The sequence below is a fragment of the Pelophylax lessonae genome (genome assembly GCF_965119305.1).
Source record: "Pelophylax lessonae genome assembly, chromosome: 3".
NCBI lineage: Eukaryota > Metazoa > Chordata > Amphibia > Anura > Ranidae > Pelophylax > Pelophylax lessonae.
Genome location: NC_138770.1, coordinates 534429557 through 534448555, shown reverse-complemented (window position 1 = coordinate 534448555; position 18999 = coordinate 534429557). Strand labels below are relative to the sequence as shown.

The 18999-nt window shown below is 42.7% G+C and overlaps 1 protein-coding gene across 2 annotated transcripts in view; it reads left to right on the top strand.

Annotated features, from left to right (window-relative positions):
- The window catches only part of ARID1B (AT-rich interaction domain 1B), a 584054-nt gene that overhangs the window by 534856 nt on the left and 30199 nt on the right, over nt 1–18999 (top strand). For both annotated transcript variants that reach the window (XM_082250153.1, XM_082250154.1), the window contains exons 14-16: nt 14466–14604; nt 14789–14955; nt 18451–18604. In XM_082250153.1, coding sequence (XP_082106279.1) covers nt 14466–14604; nt 14789–14955; nt 18451–18604 — 460 coding nt within the window. The remainder of the gene's footprint in view (nt 1–14465; nt 14605–14788; nt 14956–18450; nt 18605–18999) is intronic.

Genomic DNA, 18999 nt, shown 5'->3' with positions numbered 1-18999 from the left:
TGTAGAGACCGTCCTGACGGTCCAAAAGTCCGTGATTGAGGCCGCCCAGACATGCTGAAAATGGAGAAGACGTGCCCCCACCTGACATGCCTGGACGGGCCCAATCTCAAAAAGATTTAGTGGAATCTTGTCCAGCAGGCGCTGGATTTTTTGATGACCTCCGAGTAGAGGATTGACCACCTCTCCAGTTTCTTCGGAAATCTCTATTAGGCTTGTAAGAGCGTGCATCTCTTGATCTCTCCGTGTATTGCCTCCTAGGTTGAGGCTTCTTCTGACCAAATAGTCGTCTGTCTTGCGGGAGGAAACCTGACTTTCCGCCAGTAGCCTTGGCAATGGCGCTGTCTAGTTTGTTTCCAAAAAGGGAAGTACCCTCAAAAGGGATCTTACACCATGCCTGTTTAGAAGCTGGATCTGCAATCCACGGGCGAAGCCACAAGGCCCTCTTTGCTGTTACTGAGGATAGCATCGATCTGGACAGAAGACGCAGAACATCAATAGATGCTTCTCCTAAAAACACTGAAGCCAGCTTGAGTTCGTGAATAGGGGAACTTTCTACGGCTTCTTCCGAGAGACTTCCAAGTTTGGATTCTATATCGGAAACCCAGACTTCCATGGCTTTAGACATTGTTGCTAATGCCATCACAGGTTTGCAGGCCGCGCCGGCCGTCACAAAGATCCTCTTTAGGTCCAGATCTATCTTCCTATCCAAAGGGTCTTTGAAAGAGACCGCGTCATCTAGTGGCAAAGTGACATGCTTTGCTAATCTTGTAACTGCCGCATCCACAAGAGGAGCAGATTCCAGACGGGCGACATCTTCAGGTTTAAAGGGATATAATTTCCCAAGTTTGGAGGATAAGGAAGACTTACTATCCCCTTTACTCCATTCTTCAGTAATCACCTCTTGAAATTCAGAGAGGGAAGGGAAGTTGATACGCTCCTTACCAAGGTGCTTGAAGAACTTCCGCTGCTTTTTCTGAGGAGACACAGGATCCTCCCATCTGAGAGCTTCTTTAATGGCTCTGATCAGGGGTGAAACTAGGGCGAACTCAAAGCCGCCTACAGCCCCTTCTTCTTCCGAATCACTGTCAGATGACTTTGCAGAAGTAATACTCGGTTGAGAGGGGCCTTGATCTTCCTGCACTTCCCCTGGAGAACTGGATGTGGTGGGACCAAGTGGTGGGACTGTACCCCATTCTTTCAGGGACTGTTGTACTATTCTCTTCACTAGAGATTCCAATCTTTGATCCTTTTGCCCCCTCTCACCGGCTGCATGAGCAAAACATGGCTCACATAGGGACTTGTCCTCCGGGACATGCGCCCCACAACCCCAACAGGCTCTCTGGTGTGTGCGGTGACTCTGGTATCGTGTATGGTGTCTGGGGGAGGAATTGGAGCGTCTCCCTTGTTGCCTACTCCCTGATGGAGATTCACGGCGTTTAGATCTGGAGGATGAACTCCCACGAGGTCTGACAGGGTCTCTTTCTTGTGGTAAATCAGGCCTGGGAGAGCTGATGGAAAAAAGAGAAAATCGGGGAGACACTGGATTTAGCCATGACCTAGGGACCAGCAAGCCCTCCCCGCCCCCCCCTCTGAAAAATGCCAGCACCCACCTGTTGTGAGAGGGCTGGCCACAGGAGGGCGGTGACGCAGGATCCATACTTCAGGCCAAACAACCAGACTGATAAAGAAAGGTAATACATATCAGACACCATGTCAGTGATACATTGTGAGGTGACAACCCTCCGCCCCCCCCCCCCCCCCTCTGCAGTCAAGTCTCCATTGCACATACCTGTAGCAAGGAATCCAGAGACACTGGGAAGCTGCCGCAACGCCCACAGTACATTCCCAAAGTACAGGGGAATCGTCAGCTGTTTAAATCTCCCGCCGGAATGACGTCAGCGGTGATGCGGCCGCGATCGCTAATGCGCATGTCTCCGCAAGCCTCGACTTCGCTCGCGGCGCACTGCGCATGCGCGGGACCACGAAGCGTCTACCGATTGGACGCTAGAAGCAGAGGAGGAAGAGGAAGGGTTTGTTGGAACGCAGGAAGGGTTTGCTGGAACGCAGGAAGCGTTCCAGCGCCATTGGGCCAAACAAACAAATTGTACAGTGATAGAAAAAGAGACAAACAAAGTGTACATAAATAACAAATACCGCTGCCATGAAGGGAAGCAATGCGAATCTTCAGACCCATGTCAGAGAATGCCAATCAAGCTTCAGTCAACCGCAGAGAGCAGGGGATTTTAAATGTCACTCACCCGCCCGTGGCTGGGCTCTGGACATGCAGACACCATCCAAAGTATCCTAAGGTAAGCTGGACGTAGTAAGACATCAGAAGTGTAGGTCCTTGGAGGAGGACAAAAAATGAACACCTGCTGTACCTGAGAGCTGAAATTTATGGGAGGGGGGTCCTATACCCTTGGAGTGGAGGCGGGGTTAACCCACACGTAGGCTGCCATGGAGACAGACAGGAAATATTAATTGCTCTTTGAGACTGAGTATCATATTCATTTCTCTGCCAATTGTGTATGCTTTATAGGTTAACAAGTTCACCTTAAAGGATAAGTGCAATTTCAGACAAAGTGCGTTAATTTTATTTGCCCCTCCCCATCTAAAGTACTCCTAATTTGATGTGTACTTACCTCCATTCCACAGCTCATAATTTTGTGAAGTCTAATTTGCGCTAACCGCACTCAGTCTACTTTGCACTGACCCAGTCAATCTCCTTAGTATTCTATGTGGCTTCCAAGGTAGGAGATACTCCAGGAAACTGTCCCATGGATGTCTAGCAAAATAGTCTAAACAGGCTTTGTCAAAAGGAAGAAGAGTTTTTAAATGGTGGCCATGGTTGCTGGGTGAGGGTAAATATACACCTGTGGAGGGTGGTGTAGTTTGGGTCAGGCAGAAGGGTAGCACATAGGACTTTGTCTGAAAGTACACTTAACCTTTAAATTTGGAACAACTGTCAAAAGTATTGGCAGAGAAGAAGTCATAAACTCGCTATAGTGGCTAGATTTTACAAAATGTAAAACATTAAGGTACTTTAGAGGGGCTTTAGGCTAAAACATACCAACCTACACTTGGTAAAAAATCTCCATTATAAATAGATATATGGTAGGTTAACTGCTGGCTCCTTTCTAAATTGGTCATAGTATGTATACACTATATTACCAAAAGTATTGGCATGCCTGCCATTTACACGCACATGAACTTTAATGGCATCCCAGTCTTTGTCCGTAGGGTTCAATATTGAGTTGGCCCACTATTTGAAGCTAGAACAGCTTCAACTCTCCTAGGAATGCTGTCCACAAGGTTTAGGAGTGTGTCTATGGGAATGTTTGACCATTCTTTCAGAAGTGCATTTGTTAGGTCAGGCACTGATGTGGACGAGAAGGCCTGGCTCGCAGCTTCCACTCTAAATTATTCCAAAGGTGTTCTATCGGGTTGAGGTCAGGACTCTGTGCAGGCCAGTCAAGTTTCTCTACCCCAAACTCACTCATCCATGTCTTTATGGACCTTGCTTTGTGCACTAGTCCAAATCATTTGGCGGAGGGGGGATTATGATGTGGGGTTGTTTTTCAGGGGTTGGGCTTGGCCCCTTAGGTGCAGTGAAGGGAACTCTTAAGGCGTAACCATAGCAAGACATTTTGGACAATTTCATGCTCCCAACTTTGTGGGAACAGTTTGGGGATGGCCCCTTCCTGTTTCAACATGATGCCCTGCACAGAATCCTCAACCTGATAGAACACCTTTGGGATGAATTGGGATGAGTGGAAACTGCGAGCCAGGCCTTCTAATCCAAAATTAGTGGCTGACCTCACAAATGCGCTTCTGGAAGAATGGTCCAACATTCCCATAGACACGCACCTAAACCTTGTGGACAGCCTTCCAAGAAGAGTTGAAGCTGTTATAGCTGCAAATGGTGGCCCAACTCAATATTGCACCCTACGGATTAAAGCCTCGTACACGCGCGTCGAATATCGGCAGGGAATTTTCGTCCGATGACCGATCCGCCGATTTTCGGCTTGTTAGTATGATGCTTCCGACAACCGACTCCGACTTTTCTGTCGAAAAAAATCTGGTGTGCAGGCTATAAAATTTTTGTCCGCCGTCAAAACACGGCCGATTTCGTGCAGTCAGTACAGATTTCGACAGGGAAAAATCTTATGAGCAAGTCTGGGCATGCTCAGAGAAGAAAAAACACAAAGAAAGCAAACCAACACATGACATCACTTCTGAAGTAGAATTTTGTCGGGCGAGAAAATTTGTGTGCAGTCTAGGCACATTCCAACCAACAAAACACCACTCTGGACAAAAAGACGGACGACCAGTCGGCCGATAATCGTTGCATGTGTACTAGGCTTAATGGGCCATACACACTATAAGATTTTCTGAAGACTTTTTCCTTTAGATTAACCAAAACCAGATAATATGAGGTCAAACCTAAACACTTTCAATTTGTATGCAATCTGGCAGGCCCTTGCACTACATAGAAAAGGTAAATCTGAAGGAAAAAGTCTTCAGAAAATCTTAGTGTGTATGGCCCTTAAGACTGGGATGCCATTAAAGTTCATGTGCTTGTAAAGGCAGACGTCGCAATACTTTTGGTAATATCGTGTATGTGGGAGGTAGGGGCCTTAGATTGTAAGCTCTTTGAGGGCAGGGACTGACGTGAATGTACAGTAAAATTGTCAGTGCTATATAAGTGCCTGTTATAAATAATACCCATTTGAGAAACACAGCTATATGAGTCTAATGATGCAACAACCAATTAAAAAAAAAAAAAAAAAAATCCTATTGAGAAAAATGGATCCTAAATTAACATGTCATGTGTTTAGGAATAATTCTGTGCAATGCAAAATAATTTTATTAATGTGTAGGCAGTTCACATTTCTGAGTTCTCTTACAAAACCCAGTCCAAGCATCCATTCTGTTAGCACACAGCGTTCTCACACTAATCAGACGTCTTCACACATCCCCTGAACCTGCGCTTTGTTTGAATGCTATTAGCTTTTGCCAGCTGCATGCTGGATCAGGAAAGCACATTTCACAGAGAAGAAAGCTTAAGAGAGAAAAAAAAAAAAAAAGACTCAATTCTAAGCACATCTGAGAAGCCCAGTCATAATTAGTAATCCTGCTGCCACAACCCCATCCATCTTTTCTGGCATGCGGCTGGCTGAATTTTCTATTATTAGCTGACAGGTGATGTCACAGAATCTGTCAAGAAGCCAACAGGGAATCCCGAGAGGAAGAAGGGAGGGGAGGTTGAATGGGCTTCCCTGGGTTTGTAAACAAAGATGTCCTCATTCTGACCTCTGTTCAGAGCTGAATCGGTGACGTCTTTAGCTCTCACTGTTTCCTCCCACCCCACCCCATCCTTCCACCTCTGCTAGAATTAGGCCAGTAGGTTCATGCTGTGTAAATTTTCTTGCCAGCATGGTGTCTGCCTACGCAGACTGAAAAATGCATTGCGCTTAACCTATCGTAACCTTGCCACAGTTTACTTTAGATTCTTTCTCGAAAAGTAGAACCGGAGAATCGTGCCAGGTGTTTTTGTACCTTTCAAAAGGTCAAATATACATTCTGATTATATGCAGCAGCAGAATTAAAGGAGCAGAAAAGGAGGTTTGTGGAATTCATGGTGTGCTCAGCTGAAGATAAACCACTTGAACACTGCTGCATAATGTATATTACAGATCACACATCCCCTTTTTTCTGGATTTTTTTTTCAAAGGACAGATAATATGGTGAGATGGGATATTTCAATGCTACAGATGCAACTGTTGGCGAATAACTGTATAGCAACATGCATTTCTGGATTCCGACCATTGGCTATGTTGCCAGCCACAAATTTCCCATAGAAATATTGCCAGCAAAAATGTGCAGCGATGAGCCCAGGAGATAGAGCAGTTGCAGAAAAATTTACAAACAGGGAGCTTTTGAATAGGGATGATCGAACCGTTCGCCTGCAACAACACACCTGGGCGTTTTTGTTTCAGGCATTTTTTTGGGCATTTTTTGGGCGTCTGTGGAGGCAGACATAACATCTGAACTTCTGTATAGGGGTATATATACACACACACTTGTATGTATTTATACACATACACACATATAGGTGTGATAGGAGCGTAGCCCTATGCCTGCAAATTATTTCATTAGCGCAGGCATAGGGTTCTGCTACTTTCACACCTATATATGTGTATGTGTATAAATACATATATGTGTGTGTGTATATATACCCCTACACAAAAGTTCAGATGTTATGCCTGCCTCCACAGATGCCCAAAAAATGCCCAAAAAAACGCCTGCAACAAAAACGCCCAGGTGTGTTGTTGCATCCGTTTTTTTTGGGCGTCTTTGGAGGCAGGCATAACATCTGAACTTCTGTATAGGGGTATATATACACACACTTATATGTATTTATACACATACACACATATAGGTGTGATAGGAGCAGAGCCCTATGCCTGCAAATTATTTCATTAGCGCAGGCATAGGGTTCTGCTACTTTCACACCTATATATGTGTATATATACATACATGTGTGTATATATACCCCTACACAGAAGTTCAGATGTCATGCCTGCCTCCAAACACGTCCACATGCCTGCCTCCAAACACGTCAGTGTAGAGTTTTTAAGGGCTTCTGATGCTCTTTGTAGGCCGGGATGGTTTTGCAGGTGGGTATGAAAGCCATCATAACTCCAGACTTGCTGATTCATTGTCCCGTAAACAGGCAAGTCACACTGGAAGTTACATCTGCAACTTCTGGAATGCTTGTACAATGTAGTACAATGTGTGTGACTCAACGGAATCATAAGACGGTAAAATTGTTCTTCTGCAGAGTGTTCTTCTTTAACATAAAATTGACCAGAGAAGTCTAAATACTTATTGGTACCCACCTACAGAAATACTGTATACAAGCTGCATTAATGAGTGGTACAATCCCAGACTACAACTAAAATCTGAGATGTGAAACATTTGTTCCAGTATTGCAGAGCTTTGATTGTTTCTGCAGCCACGCCAACCATAATGCTACCAGTAGAAAGCCCTTGCTTCGGCTCCTGTACCCAGCAATCTAGGTCAGTTGGATAAAGGCTTCCTTGCAGGAGCAGGGGAAGAACATTGTTAAGAATAGCTGAAGAATCTAGAGCGAGAAATGAGGCCATTCAGGTTTCTACTCAGAATGGACAAAGTACACTGGAAAACCCCAATGTAGATTGCATGAAAAACCGCAAGCAATGGACATACAATAAAAAAAATAAATGAGTCCACTTTTATTATAATCTCGTGTGCTAAGTAAGAATCGTAATGTCTTAAAGTGATATTAAACCATTTCACATGATAAGGTGAAGACTTTCAATATATGCTTCTTCTTGATTAGTAAGGGCCCACTGATGCTACATGGCTGCTAAAAAACACGGTTTAGTTGGTGATCATTTTGCTGGGCAATGAGGGGGCAGTGTGATGTGCTACTTGGCACATTGCAGTGTTTACATTTTCCTTTTAAACTTTGATGAGAATGTACAGACATACACTCCACTCAAGTCTTAGCACAGCAGCACAATGCCATCCAATGCGGAACTTTGCAGCATGCCTGCATTTTTTCACACTGCACATCACCACAGCATTGTAATGTGAACAGGGCACATAGGAAACAACTGTTTTCCATGCGCTCTAGCGGTGACCTGCCTTGTTCCGTTAAGAAAAATGCAGGTCACCGCTTACAAAAATATTTCTTTTCTCCAGCTATAGCTGGTCACCACTTTCCAGTTACAGGGTAGTTCCTCGCAGGGTATTATGGAGGCACCATTGGTCCCAGCCAGGTGTAGAGCCAAGACTGTATTCACTAACTCAAACCCACAGACCCACGGCAAGCTGTACCCCTGCTCCCACCTCTCCCCTCCCCAAAGCTAGTTGATGGACAGCTGCAGGAGACATTGCTGTCCCTTATCACACATTACACAGTAAGCGTGGTCGCCGACAGGATGTTTGGGGAAGCTGTGCTAAGACAGCTGAAGCCAATACCAGAGACTATTGAAAGATATAAGAGTTTGATTATTAATACATTTGTAAAACAATGTAATGGGGAATGTTTTTCTGGTTAAAGCAGTGTTCTAGCCTTCCCCTCCAAAAATTAAGTCAGCAGCTACACATACTGTTGCTGCTGACTTTTAATATTGGGACGCTTACCTGTCCTGGAATCCAGCGATGTTAGCATTGCAGCCAATGTTTCCATTGGCTGTCGGATGCTACCGCCGCCATTGCTGGTAAGGGAACCTGAGTGCCGGTTCACACTTATGCGATGCGGGAATGCTGCGAATTCGCAGCCTGTTCCCGCATCGCAAACGCACCCCTGGCAGTTCACACTGCCATATGCGGTACGCTGGGGGTGTCAATGTAATCTTAACGACACCCCCAGTTTGATCGCATATCGCAGTGCGATTTTGCAGTTCGCACAGGATCGGATCGCACAAGTGTGAACCGCTGTGTGATCCGATCCTGATGCGGCTGCAAAAAAGGGTCCTGTGTGTCTTTGCTGCGGGTGCGGTGCGAATTTAGCCATACAAAGTGTATGGCTAAACTCGCACCGCACAGCCGATCGCCTGTAATGAAGGAGCAGTGCGCTCCGACATTACATGTGATCGCTGCATCAGTGTGAACCGGCACTGATAGTGAAGCCTTGTGGCTTCACGGCTGGGTCCCTACTGTGCATGCGCAAAGCGTGCTGTGCTCGATTACTGGCCAAAAAGCAGAGGGAGGAGGAGGGGGCCGAACTTCAGATGTGCCACCGCGAGGTCAGACGGAAGTGGGGACAGGGTACCTGTCAAAAACAGGTACCCATTCCCCCCTCCCCCCGAAAGGTGCCAAATGTGGCACCGGAGTGGGGAGGAGACAGATAAGCGGAAGTTGCAATTTTGAGTGGAACTCCACTTTAATGGGAATGTATTTCTTTAATAAAAGTGGAACATTTATTACTACTTTAATAGACATTGCCACACAAAAACCCTGGCGAATGTTTATAGTACAGATAGCACCCTTGAATAACTTACTTTTTCGGCTACACTGACTGTCAGTGCTTATACATTGTCAAGTTGTGTTGGAGTTCTCCCCTTCCCCCTGCCCCGCACACATTCCTGTCATCACTAGGATGAGCTGCATCATTTACCATCAATATTGTGAAGGTAGCAGGAAGGGCTGGGCAAACCTTTGAACTATGAAAAAGTGCCAAAGTTTTGCCTGGCAAACTTGCCTTAAAACAGGGCATTTATGACTTTTGCAAATATATGCAGGCCCCCTTGGGTGTGCACAGCCTATTGAATGAGGGCACATGGGTCAAACACAAGCCCCGCGGGCCAAATCCAGCCCTCCATGCTATTTCATGTGGTCCTCACACCTCTCCTGCAGCTAAGCCCCCTGCTTCTTCCCGGCAGCAGCACAGAATAAGAGGGGTGCATTGTGATGTAAGGGAGGGTATGGAGGGGGGGGGCTCTTGACATCTGCTTATAAATATTATGAGAATAATACAATTCTATGCCAGTTTAAAATTAAGATTGCACACTTCTGGTGTCATTCATACCATGTTCTGTCTAAACCATGGGTGTCCAACCTTTTGGCTTCTCTGGGCCACATTGAGTTTAGAGAAATTTTCTCGGGCCGCATATAAAATATATACTATAGTTAAGGTAAATAAGTAATAAAACGCCACCGCTCCCTTCCTGTGCTGCCTCGCCCCCCCCCCCCCGCACTAATTTAAGACAACAAGAGGACGGCCAATGAAATGGAATTAGTATAAAGAGGTTTACTTCTTCTGAGAGATATTAAAGGAGCACTCTAACCACCATGACCACTTCAGTGATTTGAAGTGGTCATCGTGGTAGGAGTCAGAAACACTGCACATGCTGGGATATTTACAGTTATGAGCGGGGGGGTTAGTTGCACCCCTAACACATATGACTTAGGCAGCCAGAAAATGTCAGGTCCTTATTTATACATGTATGAACAAGGACATGACAAATTATGACAAAACACAACTAGTTATTAAAAAACACATTGCAACAATTTACACACGCTAATGCACATACCTTTTCTACCTATTTTGCAGACTTCTGGCGGGTAAAGCTGGTCATGCGGGTACTGCTGGAGGAAGCAGCGGCTGCAGTAGAGAACAGAGCCGCTGCTTCCTGTATGGCTCCTGTCACAGACGGAGGAGGGGGTGCATTTCATATCACTCTGCAGATACAGATTAAGTCTTACCTTATTACTAAAACCAGTAATAATCAAATGCAGAAGCAAATTTTTAACATGATCGAGTAGATACATGTATGGTATCTTATAGCTACAACTGGCCCTTTGAGGGCAACCCTAATGCTAATGAGGCCCACAGTGAAATTGAGTTTGACACCTCAGCATTAGGGTGTGCACTCCAAAGCTCAAATACACATGCCTTTTTCTGCAGCCCCAGCTGCACTGGACAGTGAATGAACCAGAAGTGCTCTGTGCTGAGCTGCTTCCTGTTCATTCACAAACTAAAGAATAGTAAACACAGTTTACTAATATGCTTCAGTTACGATTGAACACAGCGAGCGAGTGTGTTCACTGTGTTCATTTAGAAAAGGAAGGGACACATTGATTAGCCCTTTCCCCCACTCTCCATCCTGAAACATCCTTGGCAGCAGCCGGAGGGAAAGGAGGGAAGCCAGCAGCACTGCGGTGGGAGAGGAGTATTAACCACTTAAGCCCCGGAAGATTTTACCCCCTTCCTGACCAGGGGGTATTTTGCGATTCGGCACTGAGTGACTTTAACGGACAATTGCGCGGTCGTGCGATGCTGTACCTAAAACCTTTTTTTGCGGTACTGCGACATTGGGGCGGACAGATCGCACCCTTGACTGACATTTTTGACACTTTTGGGGTTACCACTGACATTACTGCAGTAATCAGTGCTATACATATGCACTGTTACTGTAAAAATACACTGGTAGTGAAGGGGTTAACTTTATTTGAGAGGAAGGGGCTGTGTGTGTCCCTAGGGGCATGATTCTAACTGTGATTGGCTGTGGCTTGAAGTGTAGGAACAATGATCAACGGTCCTATATAGTAGAACCGTATGATCACTGTTTCTACACAGGGGAGAATGACAGGCGGCTTGTTTACACTAGCCGCCTGCCTTTCTCCCGCTGTCACGGACGATCGTGAGTGAGCGGCAGACATCGGGTCCGCCGCTCACACGCGCGGGGGGTCCATGACCGCGCGGGAGTGGGAGCGCGCCTCCGGCGGCGTGCGCTCGCTCCCCAGAGCCTCACAGGCTAGTGACGTACCGGTACGTCACTTTGCCTGTTAGGGGCTGACCGCCGCAGTATATGTACTTGCGGCGGTCGACAAGTGGTTAAAGGATGTGCCCTGGCACATCCCCTGAGCATGCCTATGCAGGCACCACTACTTATCTACAATTTATGATTACATTGTTTTAATGGCACCTTCTTCTACAAAAAAAAAGTAAAGTATTGGCTTTAGTTATGCTTTAAGAATATATACTTGAATAGAATACTTTTTTTTTTGCGTTTAGTGTCACTTTAAGTTTATTTTTTGCATTGGAACCATTTGGCAATCCATTTACTTTCCACACTAACAAAAATATTTAGTGGAGGTTGAGTGACCATTTTTATATACTGTATATAGATTAATCCATCTAATTTATAGAAAGCATCCTCCACCACTGGAAAAGTGAATGCATTTTATTTGGCCTACAATCCCTATAGAGGCCACTTCCACAGCTAAAACTAGTTTACTATTATCCCTAATCCATGGGCTGTCATAGATTAACCACTTCCGGACTGCTCACTGTGTATTCATGTCTCTACTTTGACATTCAATACCAGGGTTATGGCAGCAGATAGCTGCCATAACCCCAGTATATTTTTCTAAACGGCGGGCCGTCCGCTTTACCATAAAAGCGGTCCCAGGGGCACTCCACTTCCAGAGAGATCGGCAGAGAGATTCCTCCGCTTACCAGAGAGATTGGCAGCGGCGGAAACTATCCAATCCTGTGTACAGATGGGCAGGAAGTTGAGTGAGGGGAAGATGGTCCCCCCTCGACTCTATGCCCTTGGAGGACCGGAGCGATGTCAAATGTCAATTCCGCCCACTGGCCTTAAAGGGCCCATTTTTTTTCTTTTTTTTAATTGCTTTTAAGTGTAAATCTGAGATCTGAAGTCTTTTTGACCCCAGATCTCACATTACAGAGGCCCTGTCCTGCTTATTTCTAATACAAGTAACTCCTTTGCAACAATAAAATTAAGATATGACATTAGTATGGCTTACCTCCTTCTCCAGTGCCTCAGTGAGGGGACCTAGTTAATACCAATGGCAGAAGGAACACGGATGATATGTGAACTATGACAGACCATGACATAGAGCAGATGATTTAGCTGAATGGGCAATCTTTTATGGAATAAGACAGGTTTTCATCCATACTATAAAACATTATTTCATACCAAGGGAACCACAAAATATCAGTTGTCCATAAAACAGGTTATTTGTAGTTTCATGATCATAAAATAGCAAGTCAGACAGGTGAATCATCCAATTCTTCCTTAGGATTAGGTGATTCACTTGGCTTTCTTTTTTTTTTATAGATCATGGAATTACAAAGTAAAGTCCCATTTTATGGATGGCTACTTGCAAGACTTTTGTGTTTTCCTCAGCAAGGAATATTTCTGACACTACGTACAATTACTGGGCAATGTGGAAAAATTGAAAGACAGAGCCACTATCCCCACATAAGTCATGCAGGTGTAATGCATGTGCCATGTTATTGGAATATTGACATTATAGGTTGAGAACAGGACAGCTGGAGTATCTGGTCATTAAACATCTAGTTTTCCTTCACCTCTAAGGTTGTAATGCTGGTTCTTTGGTTCTCATGAAACACTGATATAAATAATCCTACCAAGAGTCAAGTGACCCTGTGTTTGGAGATAAAATAGTTCTAATGGTGTCCAGATTTATTTTGATATTTCAAGTGTGGGTAATTTGGGAACCTGGAGATATGGGATATTGGCTGATGTTATAAGCAGTTCTTCTTTATTTCAGGATATTACATGTTCGGTATACATGTAACGTCCTTTATTCCAGAACAGAGTGTTGAAGATTGCAATTGTAATGTTTTCTGGTAAAAATATCAGCTGCAGTTTAAATTTCAAAAGAATCTTTATACTGTTTTTTTCAGTGACTTCATAACTTGAGTTGTTGCATTAAGTTTTAAAAAAAAAAGTACTTCATCCGTTGGCATCCGTTTTTCATCCATTGGCATCCGTTTTTCATCAGTTGTTATCTGTTTTTCATCCGTTTTCATCTGTTGTCATTCGTTGTCATCCATTTTTCATCCGTTTTTCATCCGTTTTTCATCAGTTGTTATCTGTTTTTCATCCGTTTTCATTCGTTGTCATCCATTTTTCATCCGTTGGCATCCGTTTTTCATCCGTTGGCATCCGTTTTTCATCTGTTGTCATCCGTTTTTCGTCCGATCCGTTTTTTTGACGGATGAAAAATAGGGCATTCATCTATTCAAAAAAAACAGACATTGACGGAAGCGGATTAAAACAGATGTTAACCGATGATCATCCGTTGTCATCCGTTTTTACATAGAGATACATTGATGTCCATTTTTCATCCATTAACGGATGGATGAAAAACGGACAGCATGTGTGAAAGGGGCCTTACTGAACAAGCTGAAGTCAAAAGCTGATTGGCTACCATGCACAGCTGCACCAGATTTTGCACTCCCTAGTTTTAGTAAATAAACCCCATTGTCCTTATCATTTTTTTTAATTTCTTGGCAAGTCATTGAGGTTGATTTACTAAACTGGAGAATCTAGCGCAGCAGTGCATGGTAGCCAATCATATTTTAACTTCAGCTTGTTCAGTTAAGCTTTCAAAAAAAAAAAAAAAGGAAGCTGCTCCAGATTTTGCACTCTCCAGTTTTAGTAAATTAACTCCATTGACTCCATTGTGCATATCAGGTGACCAACACTTCACTAGCCAAGTAAGACAGGACTGGAACTTGCAGCTGCAATGGCAGTCCAAGATTTCTATTCTCACAGTTCCCTTTAAGCTGATCATTGTTATATATATATAATATATATATATATATATATATATGTGTGTATATAAATCAGATCCTTCAAAGTGTTCCTGAATTTGTTATTAAAGGATGTTATCATTTTATAGCTTTGTTTCCCTTTTCAAAGAGATACAGACAATCAAGGTGATTTATCTAGTGACCCTTTTTAAATAAACAGAAAAGAGTTATCAAGGATATTAACTGTCTTCTGTTATAATTGAATTTGTGGATAACTGATAAAATAGAGAAAAAAAAGATAAAATATTAAATGCAATGATCCACTGAGCTTTACTGATGTATTCATAATGTGTTCAAACATTTTATTCTTTTTATCATTTAGCAAACTCTGGATCTCTCCAAGGGCCCCATACTCCTCAGTCCACTGGCAGTAATTCCATGGCTGAGATGCCTGGTGATTTAAAGCCTCCAACTCCCGCATCAACACCGCATGGACAGATTCAGCCAATGCCAAGTGGCAGGTACTTCCATTTAACTGTCCAAACAATGTGCTTTATTTTTATGCTCATATTATTTCCATATGTGGGTAGACTTTTACATTGCTATATATTTTAAAAGGCCCTTTCTACATACGGGCAAAGTCACTTTATTCTCATCCATGAATGTGAGAATTGTACTCATGTGCATTATATTTGTTTTTGATAGAAACAGTTCAGTGAGCATACAGGATCCATTCTCAGACGATTCAGGTTTTCCAAAGCGCAATTCAATGACTCCAAACGCTCCGTACCAACAAGGGATGAATGTGCCAGACATGATGGGCCGGATGCCATACGAGCCCAACAAAGATCCATTCAGCAGCATGAGAAAAGGTAATAAAGCTTAAATCTTTAGTTGGCTCTTCGTCTGTATTTGTAATGTACAATATATTATTTTAACAATATATATTTTTATGTCTAAGTACACATTTTCAAGCCTCTTAGTCTGTTTGGTCCTTAGACTGACCAATAAAGTAGGGCCGTTGTGCCCCATATGCTGCACGTGTCAGAATGTAGGAATAGCACCAGGCTTTCTTTTGAAAATTGAATTACTAGGTATTTCTGTAGATGTAAAAAAACATCTGTAGTACAAATCTGAGTGTAGTAATGCAAAAAACTTTAATGTATGAAAACAAAGTAACAACTCACATGTGGTAGCCCAAGTAAGCGTATGTCACACAATATCCTCCACAGCTAAAAAATTCTGCACCCAAAATCAATCAATACAGTCCAGAAGGTAAGAGAGCACCACCCCAGGCTGGATGGAAGCAGGAGGCGATCTGGGGCCATGGAGCACAGATGAGAGCCAACTGGAAGTGACGTCAGTGCCAGGAGCAAACGGAGGTGTGGCTACGCATTTCGGAGCTGCCCAGCTGGTTTGTCAATTGAAGCTTGACAGCTCCGAAATGCGTAACCACACCCCGTTTCGGCCCTTGGTGCTTGATGCAGAGTTTTCAGCCATAAAGGATACACACACACACACACACACATATATATATATATATATCGTTGCATAGTTAATCTGATTGAAAAAAAAAAGAGAAAGGGAGAGAGTGCGCATCGGCCCTAGTGTGATACTATTTATTAAAAACCATTATTAAAATCTCCAATCAATACCCTCATATTTAGTGGTTTGTTCACAAACATGTAAAAGGTCTCAGCCTCTCCTGGATCACCACTGTAGGATCTGGCTGGGAGCACCAGATCTCCAAGGAGCTTACTGTCGTTGGGGTTTTCTGATCAGTGCATCTGCTAGCTCTTTGTTGTGTTTGGTTGAAAAAAAAAAAAAAAAAAAGTCCATCCAGTTCAACCAACAGAGAAGAAAAAAAATACTTTTGTGATGTGCACTTACTTTCACTACCACATGTGAGTTGCCACTTTGTTTTTTATAAATCAATGATTTCTGCAGTCAGATTGGCATCCTCCCTTGCTTACTTACATTTACAGAGATCTCTGCAGCTTCAGAGGAGCTGCATCTAGTGTGTTTAACCTCTTATGGACATTTTTGGACTATTATCCTCCTGCTCAATTGACCTATTTAAGCCAAGCATTTATGTACTGGTGAGCCATTTTGCATTTTTTATTTCTGTAGATGTGCCAGCTGATTGGAGACAGAGGGTAGTGCACTGAACCAAGGCACAGGTGGTCTATGGTGCCTGCAGTGCGGATGGAACCTGTTACTTTATCAAACACTAGCAAATACAAATTTCTTAAAAAAAATAAAAAGTATAGTTTGGTGCAGTAAATTCTTGTTTTTACCAAAGCAAACCAAATGCATGGATACATCTAGTATTTGAGATTCCACTTTTGATATATTGCTGAAACAAACCTCATAGCCTACTGTAGCTACCATTTATTTTGTTTTAAATCTCGAAAAATAGGGATGGTATTTTTTCGTTTTTGCAAAGCTATCACATAACTGACTCATTTTAATGAATGAAATTACCTAACCTCCTTCAGTTTAAAATGCTTCTCTAATCAATGTTATAACATTTGATTAGGAAATATGAGTGTGTAATCAGCAAGTGCTGACTGAGAACACAGATTTCCTAATTTACTTGAGGTGCAACAATCAAAATTTTGTACTTGAATTGCTTAACATCTTGTCGTCATGTTTTACAGCAAGTGGGGGCTGGCATTCAATCCGATCATAGTGGGGTTCTTAGAATCTGCTCTCATAAAATGTCTTGCCATAACCCAGCTTTATGTTTGTTAGAAATGTCATCATTGACCATAATGTGAGAAAAAATGAACACATTTGTAAATACTAAGCAAACATTACACTTTTTTGTTTGTTATACTTTAAACAGTCCGAAAAAGCCCACGTTGTTGCATCTGTAAGCTTGGTAGCTAATACTGTGAATCAGGACAGTGTCAAATAAAATATACAACTTTTAGTGGCAAAAGACTACTCTTTAACCCTGTTGCACCTAAAAGTAAAACAAATCTTAATGCCTAAGGCCAATTTTGCAACTTTGACGTGTTAAAACCTGTACATTTCATTACAACTACTTTGTGCACCTAGGTGGATTATAGCTTGTTTTTTTTCAGGACAAATTGGGCTTTCATTTGGTGGTAAATGGTAATGGATATCTCCTGAATTTTTTTTATTATTATTATCTAAGGAAAGTTTGCCCAAAATAGTAAAAATCACATTATTTTAAAAATGTAACTGTATATTTATTGGTACTACCATAACCTAACTAAAGAACACAACAGTGCTAAAGACATGGAAACAAGTCCGATTACTCTAACATGTAGGTGCCACATACAAACATTTCAATCATAAAATGTAATAGTGCAAGAATCAACCAAAGTGCATAGTGCGAAATTATGCAATACAGCAGAATTTAATTCCTGTATATTTCAATGTAATGGAATAAGCTTAATCCAACCTGATGTACGTTTCGTCCACATGGACTTCATCTGGGGTACTTTTCATTCTGGAACACGGAATACCCTTTTCTTAGGATATGGAGGATCTCACTTTTGAGAAAGTGGACTTTCCACGTTTAAATATTTCATTGAAACTCAGAGTTTCATTGAAATATATAGGAATTATATTTTGCTATATTGCATAATTTCCAATATGGCTGCGTAGGGATTACCTAGATAATAGCCAAAGTTTTGGTATTACACACTAATTTCACTTCTTTCACTGTGTGCGCCAAATAAAAAAAAAAATATTAAAGTGTTCCTAAACCCAGGACACTACATTCACTATATCTGATCTCCCACAGTACATAGAACATGGACATACAATTATTTCAGGCTGCAAGACCCCTGACCCTCTGTCTGGACAGTGCTGATTGGCCCTGTGCTGATCACATGCCCCCCCCCCCGCCGAACAAAAAAAACTCTCTTGCAATACACACCAAACTGAGCATGTGCAGCCTGACTCCAAAGGCTCTGTACTACCAGGACCTGTTCTGGAGTCAGTGGAAGAAGAGGAGGATCTGTTCATACAGGATCAAACAGCCTTTTTACACAATGCAGAGGATTAACCCCTTAGGTTCCACAGTGAGTATAACAAGCATACTTCACTGCATATACTGATTTTACTGTTGTGGGTTTAGTGACACTTTATGTTTAAAAATATCCTTGTACATTTGGTGGAACAGCGATTGTGCCAATGAGCAATACTTTCATCTGTGATTCGACCACCCTTGAGTATACCAGCCCCTGTTGGCGAGTAACCTTTCCACCCCTGGTATCATGCTGTATTGTGGTACTACTGCACATTGTTGTGTAGGAGATGAGTTGGTACCCATTTGTTACTAAGAAAAAAATGACTAATTTGCCCTTATTTTCTTTTCTCTTTTCTTTTAGTGCCTGGGAGCAATGAGCCTTTCATGGCACCTGGCCAAATGCCAAACAGCAGCATGCCAGAGATGTACAATCAGACTCCCTCTGGGGTGATATCCAGTATGGGTATGAGTCAGCGCCAGCAATTTCCATATGGACCCGGAAGCTATGATAGAAGGTTAGTACGTTATACAGTCACAGTGAAAATACAATACCTTCTGAGCTATATTTGTGTTTTTTAATTTTGCCTTTGTAATGATTCCTCGAAAATCATCTCCCTTTACTGATGGAAAGATACATTTAATTCTCCTGTATACACTGATATACTGTGTGTGTGTGTGTGTGTGTGTGTGTGTGTGTGTGTGTGTGTGTGTGTGTGTATATACAGTGGGTACGGAAAGTATTCAGACCCCCTTAAATTTTTCACTCTTTGTTATATTGCAGCCATTTGCTAAAATCATTTAAGTTCATTCTTCTTCCTCATGAATGTACACATAGCACCCCATACTGACAGAAAAACACAGAATTGTTGACATTGTTGCAGATTTATTAAAAAAGAAAAACTGAAATATC